This window comes from Pristis pectinata, chromosome 12 (assembly GCF_009764475.1).
Source record: "Pristis pectinata isolate sPriPec2 chromosome 12, sPriPec2.1.pri, whole genome shotgun sequence".
NCBI classification, from domain to species: domain Eukaryota; kingdom Metazoa; phylum Chordata; class Chondrichthyes; order Rhinopristiformes; family Pristidae; genus Pristis; species Pristis pectinata.
The window spans coordinates 29,046,647-29,066,515 of record NC_067416.1 but is presented as its reverse complement, the minus strand read 5'-3'; the positions used below and the strand labels follow the sequence as shown (position 1 = coordinate 29,066,515).

General features: G+C 39.6%; 1 protein-coding gene across 1 annotated transcript in view; it reads right to left on the bottom strand.

Moving 5' to 3' along the window:
- Positions 1–7,480: 7,480 nt before the first annotated feature.
- Positions 7,481–19,869, bottom strand: part of LOC127577009 (kinase non-catalytic C-lobe domain-containing protein 1) — a 145,133-nt gene continuing 132,744 nt past the window's right edge. Inside the window, exons 26-30 of the mRNA XM_052027867.1 lie at positions 16,746–16,896; positions 14,105–14,227; positions 13,696–13,755; positions 10,635–10,792; positions 7,481–9,233 (exon numbers count right to left, since the gene is read on the bottom strand). Of these exons, the coding sequence (XP_051883827.1) occupies positions 9,002–9,233; positions 10,635–10,792; positions 13,696–13,755; positions 14,105–14,227; positions 16,746–16,896 (724 nt within the window). The 3' untranslated portion in view covers positions 7,481–9,001. The remainder of the gene's footprint in view (positions 9,234–10,634; positions 10,793–13,695; positions 13,756–14,104; positions 14,228–16,745; positions 16,897–19,869) is intronic.

Here is a 19,869-nt window from a genome sequence, read left to right as displayed (position 1 = left end):
CATCAACAAACTTATTAATCAGACCACTTACATTTTCACCTGCATCACTTATCACAAACAACAGAGGTCCCAGCTGATACTTACAGAACACCACTGGTCACAGTCAGAGAAACATTCCTCCACCACTATCCTCTGTCTTCTATGGCCAATCCAATTTTGTATCCAATTTACCAACTCAATGTGGATCCCATGTCACTTAACCTTCTGGTCCAGCACACCATGAGGGATCTTGTCAAATGCATTACAAAAGTCCATGTAGACAACATCGCATGTAGACAACATGTTGAAATGTTTTCACTGATGGGAGAGTCACAAACGAGGCGACATAGCAACAAAATTAGGGGTCCATCATTTAAAACTGAGGTGCATATAAAGTTCTTCTGTTGGAGGGTAGTGAATCCCTGAAATTATCTGCTCCTGAGGATGTGAAGTCCAGATCATTAGATACGTTTAAGGTGGAGGCAGATTGAGAAGTTGAAGGCGATGGGAAGCTGGTTGGGGAAGGGCGAGGGGTGGCGAGTTGAGTGGATTACTTAAAGTGGGAGAATTCAATGTTCTTCGTTTCTTCCCTTTCCTAGTCTACCTCCCTCTTGTCTACCCTTTTTTCCTCCTTGCCTTTGACCCATATCCTGGTGGATCTGCTCTCCCCTCCTCCCCCACACCTGCCCATCACTATCTCTTACCTACATCTACCTATCAGCGCCTTGTGCCCACCCACCTCCCCTCTTTTGTCCACCTATCACTGCTCTGCTTTTCCCTCCTATATATTGGGCTTCCCCTTTTCCTGTCTTCTGTCCTGAAGAAGAGCCCTGACCCGAAATGCTGACCGCCTGCTTTTCTCCATGGATGCTGCCTGGCCTGCTGAGTTCCTCCAGTATCATAGTGTTTTTCATCCAGATATTGCAGCATCTGCAGTCTTTTATTGCTCTTGATGATCTTCCAGCAACAGTTAACACCTGTCTCAACATGAGTCCCTGGGAGCAGCCTGCAGTGCACAGAGAGCTATGTAATGTAACTATAGGGGTGATCCTCAATAAAAAAAATACATCCCTTTGCAGAACTTCCTGGCAAATGCATTCCAGAAGGAGATGATAGTCTTACTTTCACTGTAGCCACTTTGGGGGTAGTGTGTAGTGGAGCAGAGACTCTAGCTGTACATGAAGGACTTGACAGGGAGGGCTCTTTTCACCAGCCAAGCATGATCATGGTGCTTGTTCGAAAGTTCTCCTGGTGAAATACTCTGCTCGATGACTTTAACAGTCTGCACGGGGAGCCTTCCAAAAAGATCCACCATCACCTTTACCCTAGCCCATGAGGACATTCCAGGCAGACAACACCTGGTCAACTGCGGTCAAAAGAGTTCTTCCGTACAAATGTTTCCATGAAGGACTGGTGAAATGAAGTGGTCCAACTGAATGGAAAGTTCCATGGCAATATAATGCTCCTTCACAGCACTGGGGACAGATGGAACCTCAAAACAATGTGACCTTGATGTTTGCATACCCAAGATCTATGCACAGCCTGAGGCAGCCACTCACGCAGCCATTAGTTCGAGAGCCACATTGGGTCATTTCCATTCAACCCACCACCCATCACCCCCGTTGTCCCTGAAGATTTGTACATCACATCTCTGCAGACAAGATTCACTTCTGTATTCTAGATGAAATGGAAAATGGCTCAGGTGACTGCTACAGCACAGCAGTGAAATATGGGCCACAACTCCTCCATCAACTGGTCAGAATAAACCCAGCACAAAGAAAGGAAAAGCCCTCGAGGTTGAAAGTTTATCCAACAGTGTTGCTCCCAAGCATGGTTTACTTATCACATGTAAATTCTCATTTAATCTTGTCTTAATCTAACAAAATAGGAATATCAAATTTTGTTTTCTCAAGATTAAACACAGCAAGAAGAAAAAACTGGATTATCTCACTGAAGCAACGGCAATCTTTAGCACTATAGGGCAGCTTAAGAGTTAACAATCGCTCCCCTAGATGCTCACAGATCCTAGGACTTCTCTCCTGATGGTTCATCTCAAAGTACACTCAGAAACAGAGGTCCCATCCTGCAGGCAATACTTTCCAAACTCTAGGGCTTCCACCCAGATCCTTTGCATGACTGCTCAGCATGTCCCACTGTTATTTTGAAAGATTTAATTCACACTGAGCATTGTATCAAATATATAATTGTTGGCATTGATACAAATAACAAAATGAGTTAATATACTTTATTCCATATGTATTTCCAAACATAAAAACAATGCCAAATACAGGTGACTAATCTTTATTTCAGAACAATATTAATTTATAATGTACATTTGTGTCATGCATTTCAGTGATATACATAATTCAAACACAAAGTGTGACTGATAATTGTGGAGGACTATATTGTCAGTGTAGTAAAGCCTTGTGATACCTGTTCTGTTTATAGCTCATGCACATACAGTACTTGTAGTCTAAATGGGTTGATCTTATATGAAGGTGGGAAACTGATGACCATCCTGAATGAATATATGAGAGGACAGCAGAGTTTAGTTGTTGGGCTTCAACTTAATCCCCTCAGATAGTGGCTCTTTAGCAAGTAAGCAGCCAGCTAATGGAGGGGTGCAAAGTTTACGTCAGTCATAGGTTACCCACAGTTTCAGAAGGAGATAGGTCTAGGGGTATCGCTGTTCAGAAATTACCATGGCAATTCTGGGGGGCGATGGGGGAAGATGTAGGAAAGGGAGCCCAAGGGAACAAGGCCTGGGCTTCCCAGCGGGACCTAGAAGTGGACTTCCCTAAGTTACTTACATTATCTGACTTGTTAGTTTCTTGTCTGGTTCACCTGGCTGGTCAGCTATGGCAAATACCCTGCTCAGGAAATAATTAACATTTCACTGACTTTCCACGCATGTCATGGAACCTTAATTTACATTTGTATATTTGAGCTAGATTTCAGAGTCTGGCATTTCCATTCCTCTATTCCATTCCTACTGATTAAGAGAGATAAAATTGCCTTCAAATATTAAAGTAATTCTGTCAGGTAATTCAAACAGTTGAAAATTACAAATTTGTTAAAATATGTACCATTTTATGTTGACATAAAATTGATTTCTAAGCACGGTTATGCATATTACCTCCATACGTAATACCATTAATGCTACCTTTTTATGGCATTAAGAATTGAAACAATAGTCAATGAATGTCTGAAAAATTTCCCTGCTTGTGAAGTCCAATAAAATCAACTGAAATTGACTAACTGCAATTTTGTCATCAGTTATCTTTTAATTTTTTTAAAATTTTATTTACAGCGTGGTAACAGGCCCTTCCGACCCAACGAGTCCGCGCCGCCCATTTTAAACCCCAAATTAACCTACCCGTACGTCTTTAGCATGTGGGAGGAAACCGGAGCACCCGGCGGAAACCCACGCAAACACGGGAGAACGTACAAACTCCTTACAGACAGCGACGGGAATCGAACCCCGATCGCTGGCACTGTAATAGCGTCGTGCTAACCGCTATGCTACCGTGCCACCTTCTCCTGGATCCATTGACTCTTCAATGGGAATAGACCTACAGCCAAGACAGTCTTCCCCAACTTCACCGACCTTTATGCTGAGCTAGACTTTTGGTGGCACCTTACTAACAGACAAAGGGCATAACACAGTAAAGCTGCATTATCTACAAGGCTGCACTTAATGACTGCCCTGTAACCAGGCAGAGTGGAGATGCGGTCAATCTCATCAAGTTTGATGACCTCAGCGTTGTTTGTTACAGACATTGATTTTATATATGTAAATTAAATGCAACTATCCGGCAGGGTTTTAACACAAAATGTTGACAATTCCTTTCCCTCTACAGATGCTGCTTGACCTGCTGAGTTCCTCCAGCAGATTGTCTGTTGCTCCAGATATTTCAGTCTCTTGTGCATCCTCCAGTAATTGCATTTTACTGTAGAAATCAACTGCCTTTATTGGGAGAAGCTGCTGTGGTTTCTGTGCCCTGTACTCTTTAAATAGACTCTCTTTTTTGAGTAAATTTGCTTAAAAATAGACTACTCTGAGACATACATTTTTCCAGATTGTTGGCTGGCATCAATAAATATTCAGATATAACGATATTTATTTATTAGTCACATGTACATCGAAACACAGAGTGAAGTGTGTCTTTTTGCATTACTGAGAATGTTCTGGGGCAGCCAGCAAGTATTGCCACTCTTGCAGCACCAACATAGCATGCCTGCAGCTCCTAACCCGTATGTCTTTGGAATGTGGGAGGAAACCGGAGCACTCAGAGGAAACCCACGCAGACACACGGGGAGAACGTACAAACTCCTTACAGACAGCGGTGGGAATCGAACCCGGGTCGCTGGCGCTGTAATAGTGTTACGCTAACCACTACACAACCTATTCTGCATTAATTAAGTCAATAGTACAGCAGGAGTCAAGGATTAGCTTGAAGATATAAGGTTGAAGACAGAGTTCAAATATTGCTCCAGGGAGGACTCATCAGAATGGTTTTGTGTTATATTGTCTGACCCTTTTATTCCTCAGGCCTTTGGTTTACAAAGGGGGTTGGGGGGAAGCAGGGGGTGGAGTGTGACATTTTGGGTAAAACTGACAAGAATGTGTCAGACTGCTGGTAAAGGATTAATGCCAGTTCTCACAAAAACAAAATGGTCACAATACCAAACACAAGTTACATCCATCCCTTGCCTCACATGGTAGACAATTTCCTACACCCACTGTTGGAAATCCCTGTTCCCCAACCATGGCCTCCACAGCCCACATCAATAATGAGCAGTAGGGGAGAAGGTAGCAGAGAGCTCGTCATACCTCCCACTCAACCTTCTGACATCCAGTACTCCAGGTAACAGGTGCTCAACTTGAGTTCTTGCTGCCTGGGATATGTTGGGATATTCTTGTTCTAGCTTAGTCATCAACAAGTGGACAGCATGGGACAGTCATACCCAAACCAGGTTTCCAGCTACCCACCCAGACTCCTCGCTTATTTCTTGTGTTCCTAGTACCTCTCCTCTTGCAGGTATCTCATCCGAATCCGGGAATCATAGTGTTGCAGCCAGTGGTCATTGTGTAAATGCAAGCTTTATGATAATGGGCTACATGCCCACTAATGGAAAGGCAAATGAAATCTAGGATGCACAAAATGCTTTGAATATTCTGTCTAAATCAACCTCCACCTACCTGAATGTGTGTTTTCTTTCTTTTCACTTTGTTCTAATCCATTTTAAATTATGCAATATCATATGTTAATGCACTATTGACTATTTCCACCATTTTGTGATTTTAGTTAGAAGTGCTGTTTCTGCATCAGTTATATCATGGATCTGTCAAATACATGACCTGTACTAATCTGTGTGGATGCTACTGGGTGACCATAAGCCAAGATACCAGTGGCTATCCTTGGTGATTCAACAAGCCACACCTTCACGTGCTGGATATCACCCAATAACAATAACACTGGATAAATATATCATAAGCATCGCAAAGGTATTCTGGCATTAAAGTAAAATACGCAGACAAAGTGGTTGCATAAATAGGAACCATAGCATTTCTTGTGGGTAGGTTAAACCAGGTGTATTTTTGTCAACCATGCCAATTAGAGGAACTCTCGGTGCTTCAGACTGAGCTTGAACTTTGTTTTCCAAAGATAATGAGATGTAGCTGTTTGCTTCTTTAAACAAGGCTGCAGTAACCTGTTAAATGTAACAATTGATGTCACCTGTATACCATGGCCCCGAGAAAGATCTTTAGGAGGTTGGTCATTTTGGTTGCATTTTCTCTGCCCTGAAAACAGCTTCAGGTTGCATAGCTTAAGGTTGCATAGCTTAAGGCAGCATATCTCTTGCTTAACCCCTCTGTACAGCCAAAAATACAGGCCCTTTGTGAGGTTCCAAAGTTGTCCTGCTGCAGGGTAATGATGCACGGGTCTCCTCCTTCAATGGTATTAACTTTTACTGATATCTATAAATGCTTCTGCTTTATCTTCCACCTAGTACATGTGCAATGTAATAGGGCTCCACACGGGCCTTCTGCTAAACAACATTGATTGATCCATGAATTTTTCTTGCAGACCTTTGCAGTTACTACCAGTGAACCTCTGTTAACCAGCTAATTTTAAAATCTTTATCAGGTCAAAATCCTAAAAGTTAATGATTTCATCTCTCACCAACATTCTGCTTGCTACTTCAAATGCGTGCTGGTAAACTGGATGTCCATTTTTAAAAGGGCAGCCTGTTTGTGACTTTCAACCAATGGAAACAGAAGAAAGTTTGTCATGGGACACCAGAACGTCACTTGATCTCATTTTAAATAGAACATTTAGATGAAGAATTGCCTCAGCCTGACTAAAAATTTCAGAGGTGCAAATAGATGGATTTTTGGAAGAACTTGTAACAGCACTATTCATGAGTTTACTGCATCAACCCAAATAAACCATTAACTCTTATTCCTCTCTGATGCACCAGCAAATGCATGCACCCGGGGCACATGCCAGAGGAAAAACTGACTGCAGATTCTCTGAGTCTTCAGTGCTAAACCATTTAACGGAGCAGTAAGCAGTTTTGAACTTAACACTTTTTATTTGCACTTTGATGCATCTTAAATTCTTCATGCATCCCTAGAATTCTCAGCCCCAGAGAGCTATGGAGGCTAGCTCATTAGAAACATCTAAAGAGGAGAGAGATACATTTTAAATGATCAGGGAATTGAGGGCTCTGGTACAGAGGAGGATCAGATCAGTCACGATGATATTGAATGGCAGGGCAGGATTGAGGGCCAGGTGGCTTACTCTTGCTCCTATTTTCTTGTGTTCTTGTGCTAAATGTTTGTCATGATATTTTTCAGTTTTATCAGTTGCTATGCTTTGGTTCTTTTACCTTTCTCCTCCCAATAAACAGTTGCTGCACCACAAGTCCTGCTCCTGGACTTTCGCTAAAGCCATTATCTACTTAACTACCTACGTACAAAGTTGCGTATAAGATAGGCTAATTCCTTCTTCCTCTTGTGGAAGACTTAAATATAGAGCTCAACATAGGCATGGTCAACATAAACAATTTCACCGTGCTACTGAACATTCACCATTTTAAAAGTACTAACAGAATATTAAATTTGTTCATGTATATTTTTGACAGGTTTATCAGGAAGTTTTAAAATCAATGTAGGTCACAATAATACAAATCCAACTCAATGCTTCTCTAATCAGACAACAGAAACCTGGCATATGTCAAGTGACTATCAGACACATACTTGTAGTGCGCCACATTCTACATTAAAGCCTTTTTTACTTCACCTAAATCAAATCCTCTTTCCTTGAAGAGAACTAGCTTTGCAAATTGGAGACCTTGATTGTTTTATATAAATCTAAAGGCTTTTGGCTATCATGCAAAGATGTTTTATTGTGTTGTTTCCTAATGCTGTTACAACACTATACAATTGTGAGTACTTTTACATTTCTAGTTACAGAATAAAGGTAATGTTTAAGAAGCCTGATATAAGAAAACCACACATCTCATTTTCACTGAAGCTCTGAGTGAAACATCTTATTTAATTATTGACAGCTGTTTATTAAATATTCTAAAGTGAATGCCAAAGAATGAATTAATACTACTTTCTACTTGAAATTTTCCAACAGATATCTCCCAGTTACATAGCCTGGTAGACTTACTGAGCTGAGTGTAGTCTTCTCTAAAGAATGGAGCAATTTTTAAAAAATATTTGCTCGTAGTATTATTCTGAATGTTAGGGATAACATTTAGCAGGAACTGTGTTGTCAGTTCACAGCCTAATCGCATATCCACTGAAAGTCTACTTCACTCTCTCCCATTAGTGTGGCAGTGACTGAACGGACTTCAAGCTGCCCTGTACCCCTCCTATACAGCAGCCTACATTTGGGCTCCCCCACTAATCACCTAAAGGAAATGTAATGAGATTATGGCCTGCAGGCACTCCTTCACCCCGTAACATTAAGGGATGGGCACATGCCCCTTCAGGTTTAGATTCCTGCTCCAATTAGTTAGACAGTAGTATGGATTGAGACTTGAGAGCTATTTTGCTTTCCAATCTCCTAGCAGGGAGCTCTACAGAGTGTTGAGAAACATTCCTGTTTCCTTACTATTTAGCAAAAACAGCTCATAATGTTTTATCAAGTATTTAAACATTATTCAGTCAAATACATTGATTGTAATGGTTTCATCATTTTGTAGCAAATAAATTATTAAACCGGTATGTTGAAAGAAATTTTGGGCTCCAAATATCATGAATTCAAAAGATACAACATCATCTAATTCACAAGTAATTGGTAAACAAATTAAAACTTTGTTTTTACATTTCATATTTTCCTGTGACATAGGAGGAGGCCATTTGGCCCATTAAGTCTCTGCCAACTTTCAGAACAATCCCATCAATCTCATTCCCCCATTATTTCCCAAGTGCCTTTTCTCTCTTACATGTCCACTAAATGCACCATGATTCTCTTTTGAACCAAATCTAGGGGCAATTTACAGTAGCCAATTAACCTCCAATTTTTGGCTGTGGCAAGCTAAACCCATGCAGTCACAGGGAGAACATGCATTTTGAAATCATTCAAGCATAACCAAGCAGCTTCATTTAGTGGAAGGAAAATTAATGTTGGATTCCTACATTAATTCTAAGATCAGTGAAGATACCTAGGTTATGTGAGTATATTAAATGAAAAAAGTGAGTCCCAGGGAACTGATACCAGGGAAGTATTTGTCAAATTTAAGTTGTTTGGAGCCTGGTGTTTCCCACTAATTCTAAAGAGTAACTTCAAAAATATTGTAGCTCTCTATCATTTTAAAGTATAATTTGTTCATACAAATCAATTACTTTTGTGAAATATAAAAGAACTTTGCAAAAGGAGGAGCTGTTTTTTAATAGAATAAATTAGTCTTTGTACTAATTACACAAGTAACTGTAACACCCAGAAGGACACTACCAGTCATCTCCCAAACTAAATAAATAGATTGCTGTAGGTCTAAAGTATCACTGAAATGTTGCTTTCATTTTGCGTAGTGTGTCTTGAATCTTACGTGTGTGCCTTTCAGTTGATGACTGGTAGAAATTATTCTTATTTTCAGCAGCAAGAGCATGGATGTCCACATCACTGAAATGAGATATTTGTTGTCTCAGATGAGTTTGAAGCTCCAGATCAGGACTGAACATGTAGGGTTTTTCTTGGAATGCTTGTATCTGACTAATCACCTTTGCTATTTTCCTTTAAAAAATACAAAAACATAACGTGTATAATTATTCCACAATTTCCTGTCCCACTTGCAGAAAAATAATGGAAACTGGATGCAAAAACCAATATAAAACTATTATTATTACCAACTGAAGTCACAATGCCCAAATGTCATGGTCAAGGTGACATTGCGTATGGAGTTCAAAGGAGTGAGCAGCATCATTCAAAGAGAGACAGGAAATAATTGAAGTCATAGGGCCAGTTCTACTATCTCCATAGATGTATTAGCTGCATCTTAATGGTGTGACAATTTCACATCAAAGATGGAAGTTGTGGTCTGTCCACATGGTTTTCCACGATTAGAATGTTTTGCTCATTATTATGCACTACCCACATTCTTAGCCTCAAGGCTTGTTCTAAATAACTGTGATTCTTGCAAAAACATCTGACTCAGTGGTCTGTAATCTTTTCTGAGTTGAGTTCCACCAAAATACATGGCACAGAAATCTTCACCTTTTTAGGTGTGGTGAAGTGACATTGCATGACACACTAACGTTGTTTTCTAAAGAACCAGTGGGACCACAATCCTCAAATGCATTCCTTATTAATTAAGCATTGTTGGTTTCCCTGGTGTAATGGGGTGGAGTCTGGCTCATGCTAGTAAACTGATACATTATGACAATTTGTAGCTGTTGGCACTTAGCAGTGCAGCAGTGATTCCAAGGAGCCAATGAAAGGGTGTGTACACAACATAGGGGTTCCAATCCCAGATGGTGTGGTAATGAAACATGGTCGACCCTGGAGTGACCAATGATAGTTGCTCTGAGGAAAACAGTCTAAGTGTCCACATACAATGCTCCAAAAGAAACATTGAAAGGGAACAACATAATCCTGTCAGGCAGAAGTTGTGTTGGGGCCGTAAAAGTGATACATGCCAGGAAACGCCAGATCAGTTTTCCAGGCCGATCCGCAACTTCCCTGGAAATGGTCATAAATTTGTTTCATTCCAGAAGGAAAAAAAAATGTTCAGTTGCTAACACTGAAGGAAAATCAGTATTATGTAATTAAATTTTCACACCTGAGAATTTCCTAACTCCTTTGAAGAGCTTGCAAGCAAAATCTCAATATAAATTAAACAATGAAGTCAAGTGGGTTCAGAATGTAAATATGCATGAATAAAAGCAAATAATTGCGTGGCAATTTTTCTCATGAGTAGGTTTAAAGCTGAACTGCTGTAGTCCAGTTCTAGATTAACATTAAATTCAAGAAAATAGAAAGGCTTAGTGGAAAAATCAATTTACTTTTATAACATAAGTATAACTATGAATATAACTACTTGGAGGAATTGAACCACATCCTGGACAAGAATAATCTAGCATTTATGAAAGCATGAATGACTTTCTAAAACAATTTCTTAAGTTTGTCAAAACTCACCTTAGTTTCGGCCATTTATAAGTGCCGTTGGCCATGGTAAAGGCACCTATTTCTAGCTGCTGGACATGCATTGCCAATATACGAGCACATGGTAATGTTGGTTGCTTTCTGAAACTATCTGCTTCCATCAAACAAAGGCTATCACTCTTCAGGAAAACCTGAAAATCAGGTTCAAGAAAATTTTAAGAATTAGAAGAAAAATACATTCTCGCTCAAATTAAGATCTTTTTCAATTTATGTAAAATCATAAATTTTACATGCAACCATTTCCTGTCATAATTATTACAATCCAGTCATTTTGCACACTGGAATGCAATGCATATGATACTGACATTTCTGTAATTCTGTAAAGATTAAGAGTAAAAAAACAAGTAACTGCCATTTTTGAGAAGCTTCAATGACACATGATGTGATAAATGGCTTTGTTTTCCATGGTTGTTTTCTTGAATGTGCATTTGCTAAGAGGTTTGCTTAGGAATGCAGTACTCTTTGTCAAGGTTAAACTTGTAAACCTGTGTAATGTAGGGCTCTTCCCAGATATGGATACTGAGATAAACATCAAGTCCTGGTGGAGAATTAACAATAAGGTTAAAGCAACATTTTGGTTTGCCAGAAATTTGCTCATCTTCCAATGTAAGGAGAGCTGCAACACTCAAATGTTGCAGGTTAGCATATTTCAAAGTGCAGGGTTATGTGCTAAGGCATACAATGAAATTGGTGCAGCCACGACAAAGGCTATCTGGGGAAAGGCCATGGTTTAGAGCCACCTTCCACCCACCGCTGGATGCCAATTGTCTGGAACCTGTATAAAAACCTGGGAACACAAGGGAATGCAGATGCTGGAAACTGGAAGAATTCAGTGATTCAAGCAGCATCAGCGGAGGCAAAGGGAACGTCAACATTTTGGGTCAAGACCCTGCATCTGGACTGTTTGTATATCGAAGTGAGAGGGAGGGGTGAGGCAGAGGCAGATACATAATAAGTGGAACCAGATTTTTTGGGGGTGGGGGTGGGGGAAGGGGTTGGAAGATTAGGCAGATGGAACTGGGTGGGGGAGGGGGGAATGTTGAGACCAAAGCTGGTAGGTGATAGGTGGAAGCCGAAAAGGAAAGAGATGATGGGCAGATTGAACCAGGTGGTGGAGGGGCTAGGAAAGGGGAACCAAGGGAGAAGAAACACAGCTAGATAGATATGTGGGTGATGGGAGGAACCTGGTCTATTGCATTCAGTGCTCACAATGTAGACTCCTCCACATCAGTGAAACCCAATGCAGACGAGGCAACAGCTTTGCAGAACACCTACACTCCATCTACAATGGCCATCTTGAGCTTCCGGTTACATGTCATTTCAAATCGTCTTCCTATTCCCCTGCCAACCTGTCTTTCCTCGGCCTTCTCCACTGCCATGGTGAAGCTAAACAAACTAGAAGAACAACACCTCAAATTCCATTTGGGTAGCCTAAAGCCCGAAGGTATGAACACTGAATTTTCCAGTTTCAGGTAGCCCATATCCCCTGTGTTCCTTCCCCACTCCCACTAGTCCACCCAGGTTCTCTCTCCTTTCGTTCACCTTTACCATCCCACCCCCCTGCCCCGTTACCAAGATTGGTTACCCTTCTCCACCTGGTGCCATCTGCTCAACACCCTCATATCTATCCAACTGGGTTTCTTCTTCCTTGGTTCATCTTTACTCTGCCTTCCCCCACCTGGTTCCACCTACCCATCATCCCTCCCTTATCTGGTTCCACCTATAACCTACCAGCCTCTGTCTGACTTCTAACTTCTATATATTGGCTATATTCCCTGTACGTTCTCAGTCCTGATGCAGGTTCTCAACCTGAAATGTTGACCTTGCCTTTGCCTCCACTGATGCTGTTTGACCCGCTTATTTCTTCCTGTAATAAAAACCTCTCTAACCTATTGCTTACAGAATGCATGTGCGAGAAAAACTAAATTCATGCTGATCTTGGAATGTGGAAGAGATAATTTAAATCCTACTTAAAGTTAGCTCTGTTTGAATGAGAGGCAAGGAATTTAAAATCTGGATCTCTTTTGACTGTATTATGACAAAGAAATATACGCTTTCATCATTCACACATCTACAATATGCCGCTAAGGCACTTAACGTCACCAAACGTGTTAACATCTTTAGTTGCATTTTCATATCATAAACCACTTGCATATAGATATTTACATTACTATCATCAAGGAGGAGGTACAGGAGCCTGAGGACCCACACTCAATGTTTCAGGAACAGCTTCTTCCCCTCCGCCATTGATTTTCTGAATGGTCCATGAACCCATGAACACTACCTCGTTATTCCTCTTTTGCACTATTTACTTATTTTTGTAACTTATAGTAATTTTTATGTCTTGCACTGTACTGCTTATGCAAATTCACAAATTTCACGACATGTGTCAGTGATAATAAACCTGATTCTGATTTAAACGTTTTTCTCATGTTACCATCTACTAGTACGGGAAGTTTTATGGCAATTTGCAAACACACCCCATTAGCAATAAAGTTTGATCACAATGCTGGTTAGGGGTTGGAACTGTTGCAAGACTTCCAATTTGACATTGTATCTTGTGCAAGTGCATTCTTGAGACCTGCAAAGAATAGATGGTATGAAACAGGCAACAGTTCCTGGGAAACGATCTTTGTTAGGGAAACAGAGGACTTTAAGCGGCATGTTGTCTATTTGTTTCCAGGTAATGTACATAGTTACCATAGATTTGGCCTGCTTGCCACCTGCTCTCCTGAATGGGGCCTAAAATTCTGATTTGCCAGTCCTCTTCACCCTCACTTCATCCTATTTCATATCCTCACAAGATTATTTAATTAACCATCAAAAAGAAAGTGTGACCTGTACCATCTTGTAAATGGACACCTCTCCTGAATTTGGTTTTGATTGTGAACACTCATGATAGCCAATCCAGCTCACTGTTTCAATATGTGTTTCTTTAACAAAACATGGCACCTAAGCAGCTAAGTTTTGATGAAGGATGAAAAAGATTATGCCAATAAAAGAATTCTGATCACTTCTGAATAATTTTCAATACCTGTACACCAGTTAGTTCCTCCATGATTTCCAGAGCCTTTGAGGACAAGTTTTTCCATGACTAAAAATAAAAAGGAAGTAGATATTAAAATTTTGCAATGAATTCTGTGTTCAGAGAGAAGCAGTGAAGTGATGTTTTTTAATATTGAAAAATTAATTTTTTTTCTACTTTCCAGGCAATCACTTGAACTGCCACTCGTTTCCATTAACCACCATATAATAATACGTTGGTGCATGAAATAATTACAGAACTGTCAAAGGACAATGGACAGAGTACTAATGGACTAGAAATGTTGAAGTCCTTGTAACTCAAATCCACATGATTGAAACAAGTCAACTGCAGCTTACTTTGCTGCAACAGCAACATTATTCGATGAACAAGTTCTTTACCAACCTCAGTAATTACTTACGGGTAATTGACGCACTATCAGGTTTTCCAGGCTACTAAGAATCTGCATGGCTGTGGCAAAATTTCTCCATTCATAACAAAACTTTCCAATGGACAGAAATTTTGACAGAAGTGCACTTTGTGACTGTAAAAACAGATGCATCACAGGTATTACTTCCTCTTTCCTTTTTTGAAAAACAGCAGAAATGAAGTTTTTTTCTTTTACATACGACTTACAAACAAGGTTAATGTGTATGATAACTGTGAATGTTTTTATTATTAAAAAAAACACAATCTGTCAATAATGAAACATGATAATAAAATGCTTCAAGAATCCAATGAGTCAGTCTAAGCATTGATAACCAACACAGAACGTCTCCATACTAATTTAAACTTTCAGACCAAGCTTTTGAGATTCTGTTTTCTGCCATGTGGAGAGAACACTGGCCAGAACTAATACCTGGTAAAGGTAAAGTGGTTGTTGTTCTGGAGGTTGCAGATTACAGGTTAATAGTTGACAGGTCATTGTAAGTTGCAGGTCATTGCTGCAGTGGCTCCCTGAGGTTCTTCCTGCAGTTAATTTTCCCTTAAGTGCATTTTCAATTCCATTTGAAAGTCCTGATTGATTCTACTTGCATCATCATTTCCTCAAATCTCCCCAGTATCTTTTGCCTGTCATAATAAATGCATCCTTTGATCCTTGAATCATCGCTAATAAAAGCAGCTTATCCTATCTAACTCTGTCATGATTATGCACAACTCTATCAAATTTACTTTCAACCTTCTTCTATCCAAGGAAAACAACCATCGTATGGTTAAAATCCCTCATCCTGGAACAATTTCTATTCACTGTATCTTCTCTGGGTCCTTTAGATCATTTCTAAAGGTCAATCATCTTTTTTCTTTGGTGGTACTTTGGGGTTGGAGGATGACTTGCTTCCACTCCACTTCTATGGGTTCTGAGGTGGCTGATGAGGGCAACATGAGATTCACAGGTACTGCTACAGCAGGGAGAGGAGGTATTTGATGGGGTCAGTAGGTGAACAGTATGGGAGCTGGTACACCCTTCCATCTTCCGCCTTTCACCTGTTCCCAAAGAGACGAGGATCCCAAAATGTTTCTTCTTCATTTTCAGCAGTCATGGGACAGTGAGGATGTTCCATTTTTTACAAGGAGGCTTTGAGAACATTCTTCAAACATTTCCTCTGCTCACCAGGTAATCTCTTGCTGTGACGGAGCTCAGATTAGAGTAATGGCCAGAATTGAATGTAACACTCCAGTTGTGGCTTGACATATAAGGTTTATTATAATCTACATATTTTTCTATGATATGCCTCTATTTATGGAACACAGGATCCTGTTTGCTTTGCTAACCAGGCATGTATACAACCAAGTCCATGTGTTCTTGATCCAGGTTTCTCTGTCCAACTGTTTTTTGCACCTTGTTCAGGTCCAGTGGTATTTCCATGTAACAAAACGATCTGTGCGGTCTGTGCCTGTATGCAGTAAGACCTGGACAATATTCCAGCATGGTGTGAAGTGGCAAATAACGTTCATGTCACATACAATGATCAGCTCCAACAAGATTAAGTCCTCCCAAGATAATCATCTCCCAAGATAGTATAATCATATCACAAGATAATCACCTCTCATTAACTTGCAATTGCATTACCAATGTAAATTCGCTATCATCAAAATCCTATGGGGTTAACAATGGACTAGAAGCTTGGCTGGCTCCCCAGGTTGTTCTACAATCTAAAAGTCACTTGTCAGGAATGTGATTGAATACTCTCCACTTTGTCAGAGAAGTCTAATGACATCCAAATTGATTAACATACACCTTTCACCTTAATCAATAATTTCCTCCACCTCTAGCACATTGTCATTGCAATGTGCACTTTCAACCTTCATGCCTTCTTTGATAGCACCCAACTCATCCCTGGTCTCTACAACGTGAAAAAACTAAGGCAGATTTTGTATGTGAACGCCACCAAGTTTACATCCACATCATACACCATTCCTTCCTGTTGCTGAGTCAAAATCTTGGAAATGCTATGAGGGTATGTCTCATTGACATCAGTGGTTCAAGAAGACAGCAAATCACCCCTTCCTTGGTTAAGGATGGCAATGAATGCTGGCTTTGCCAGTAATGCTTGTTTCCTTTAAGTATGCATAATAACACAATATTTTTAAGTATGTTGTACTATCACAGAAATTTAACAAATAAATAAATGAAAATATCAGGACAATGAAATTACATTGCACACACTATGATCTGAAACAGAACATATTGGAGTCAATGAGGGCAGACTGGGATAACTAGCATCACTCTCTCAGAGGCAGCACACGAAAGGAGCAAGCAGGAGTGTCTGGGGAGGATCAAGATGAACACTAAATGATGTAAATGAATCAGATTTTGCATTTTAACAAACACCTATTTTTTGACTGATTAACCTCTGACTAAATACAAATAGATTCTGAAACTGCAAAGAGCTGGTTCATAACAATGTCCAATAATTTTGATGGATGCAGATTGTTTTGATCATTCCAGAATGGAAGAAAACAAAGATCATCACAATTCAAGAAATAACTATTATTACAGCAGGGTTTTGAGCTGTAGAATTATCATAAATGTACATGTTAATTATATTTGGAATGCTCACCTTACACGTGTTACACATGACAATTTCAGCAGAGACCCAGTGGCTAACATTGTCTGCATATCTTATCAGCTGTAGGAGGTATTGATGTTGTTTGTTTTCTGGAACAAATAAACTACTGCCTTCTAAGGATGTGGATTCTGAAGTCACTGATCTGTGAATATAAGTGCCAGGATAAATGATCAAAATCTGCCATGTCTGTGCATATAAATGATATTACCGGATTTCCCATATGCTTATAACAAAAGTAAGTTTGTTTATAAGGACAAGTACTATAACGTTATTTTACTGTTAAGACCACCAGATCCAACTGCTGTTAAATGAACATGGGATGAAATCAAAATTTAATCACAGATTGTATGAACAGACCACCGACTGGGCTTTCTTTTAAGATTGTTTGAAATAATCCAATTGAAATCCCAGCCCATAAGAACAGAGCTGCTATTTCACCTGGAATTTATTCTATGTATGCATAATGTTCTGCTATTCTAAGGCTAAGATGTGTCCTTTTTAAACAATAATGTTTATTAAGTAAGCACAAATTCAAGTTACTCTTTGCTTAATTATTTGCTCAGGAACCTTGTCAAATGCAGAGTACGAGTCAGCTTTGGCTTCAATTCAGAAGCACATAGCATAAAGTAACTGAACCTTCAGAAAATTATTTTCTATTTGTAATGAAGTCATAATATTTTGAGTTTAAAATAGGGCACGTACTGATGTACTAATTCTATTAGTAGTTGATCTTGCATTTCTCAAACATAGTTGAAAATTATGCAATTAGAAAGGAGAGATGGAATAATGGCAAGCAATAAAACATGTATTATTAATCAACTAATTTATGATGTTAATAAAGCAGTCTATTTTTATTTATTATATTTTGGATTTGTCTGCAGATTTGAAGATCAAATTTTGGTACTCTGCAAAATAACCAGAGAGATAGATGTGCTTTAGAATTCCATGGTAAAACACAAGTAGCTTAAGCTGGACCTGCATATGCTGAGCAAGTTTTGTCTAAATACACTTATAACAAATATGTGTATTTCTGACTCTCTGCTTAAGGCATATTAGAAATTCCTCATGAAATTCTATTCTTTAAAATAGCCATTGAAATGGTACTATGCCTGATAGTGGTTTAGGATTGAATAGGCTCTTGAAATGTAAGCTGCAGTTGGCCTTCACTCTCTGGTAAAGGCTGCCCGTGTGTTCATGGTCCATGCTGTTTTCAAAGCTTGTGTTTGCTTTAAAATACTGCAACATTGGCACCAATCATGCACTGTACATGAATTTACATGACTGCTATGCATCCAATATCATCCAGTGCAACTGCCTCAAGCACAGAGGACTGCATTACCATTATCAGAAGTTCCTGATTGCTTTTAGTGATTAATTTACTGATTTAAAAAAAACATGTATCATAATGCATAAAATGTTCTGCTACATGAGAAAATTTCTACTTCCTTATCTTTTTTAAAAATAGCAATGGTAAGTAAATGCACCAGTTACAGAAGCTGAATTGTGGCTGAACCAAGATGACCATTTTCAATGGATGCAATTGTAATAATACAAATTCTCAGCACGAGAACAGTATTCATGAAACACACCATCCTTTCATCACAACTCTTGACGTAACTGCTTAATATGCTGCTCTGTAAAATCATATGTTTATGAGATCAATCAACAATAATAATGAGAGGTTAAGGCTAAAATAAAAGCAAAAGGGAGGGCATACAAGGAAGCAAAAATTAGTGGGAAAACAAGACTGGGAAACTTTTAAAAAATTACAGAAAGAAACTCAGAAAGTCTTTAGGAAAGAAAAGATGAATTATGAAAGGAAGTTGGCAGATAATATACAAAAGGATACTAAGAGTTTTTTTTAAATATATGAAGAGCAAAAGGGAGACACGGGTAGATATAGGACCAATTGAAAACAGTGTGGGAGAGATTATAATGGATAACAAAGAGATGGCAGAGGAACTAAATGAGTATTTTGCATCAGTCTTCACTGTGGAGGACATCAGCAATTTACCTGATAGTCAGGGGTCTCAGGGGATAAAACTGAGTTCAGTCAAGATTACTAGAGAGAAGGTGCTCAGGAAGCTAAATGGACTAAGGACAGATAAGTCTCCTGGACCGGATGAAGTGCACCCTCGGGTTCTGAAGCAGGTGGCTTTAGAGATTGTGGAGGCATTGGTGATAATTTTCCAGGCATCAATAGACTCTGGCAATGGTTCCGGAGGACTGGAAATGTAGTTCTGCTATATAAGAAAGGTGGGAGGCAGCATAAAGGAAATTACAGACCTATTAGTCTGACATTGGTGGTTGGAAAGTTATTGGAGTTGATCCTCAAGGACAAGGTTATGTAATACCTAGAGGTGCATGACAAGATAGGCCCAAGCCAGCATGGTTTCATGAAGGGAAGATTCTGCCTGACCAACCTATTGGAGTTTTTTTTGAGGAAATCTCAAGTAGGGTGGATAAGGGAGAGGCTATGGATGTTGTGTATTTGGATTTTCGAAAGGCCTTCGACAAGGTGCAACACAAGAGCTGCTTAATAAGATGAGAGCTCATGGAATTAAAGGAAGGATATTAGAATGGGTGGAGCACTGGCTGGTAGGCAGAAAGCAAAGGGTGGGAATAAAGGAATCCTGTTCTGGTTGGCTGCTGGTTACCAGTGGTGTTCTGCAAGGGTCGGTGTTGGGGCTGCTTCTTTTTACACTGTATATCAATGATTTAGATTATGGAGTAAATGGTTTTGTGGCTAAGTTTGCAGACGACACCAAGATAGGTGGAGGAGTAGGGAGCATTGAAGAAACAGAAAAGTTGCAGAGGGACTTAGATAGTTTAGGAGCATGGGCAAAGAAATGGCAGATGAGATTCAATGATGAGAAATGTGTGGTTGTACACTTTGGAAGAAGAAATAAGCGGGCAGATTATTATTTAGATGGGGAGAAAGTTCAAAGTACAGAAGTGCAAAGGGACTTGGGGGTAGTCGTGCAGATACCCTGATAGATCGTGCAAGATAACCACCAGGTTGGATCGGCGGTAAGAAAAGCGAATGCTACGTTGGCATTCATTTTGAGAAATATAACGTATAAAGGTAAGGAAGTGTTGATGAGGCTTTATGGGG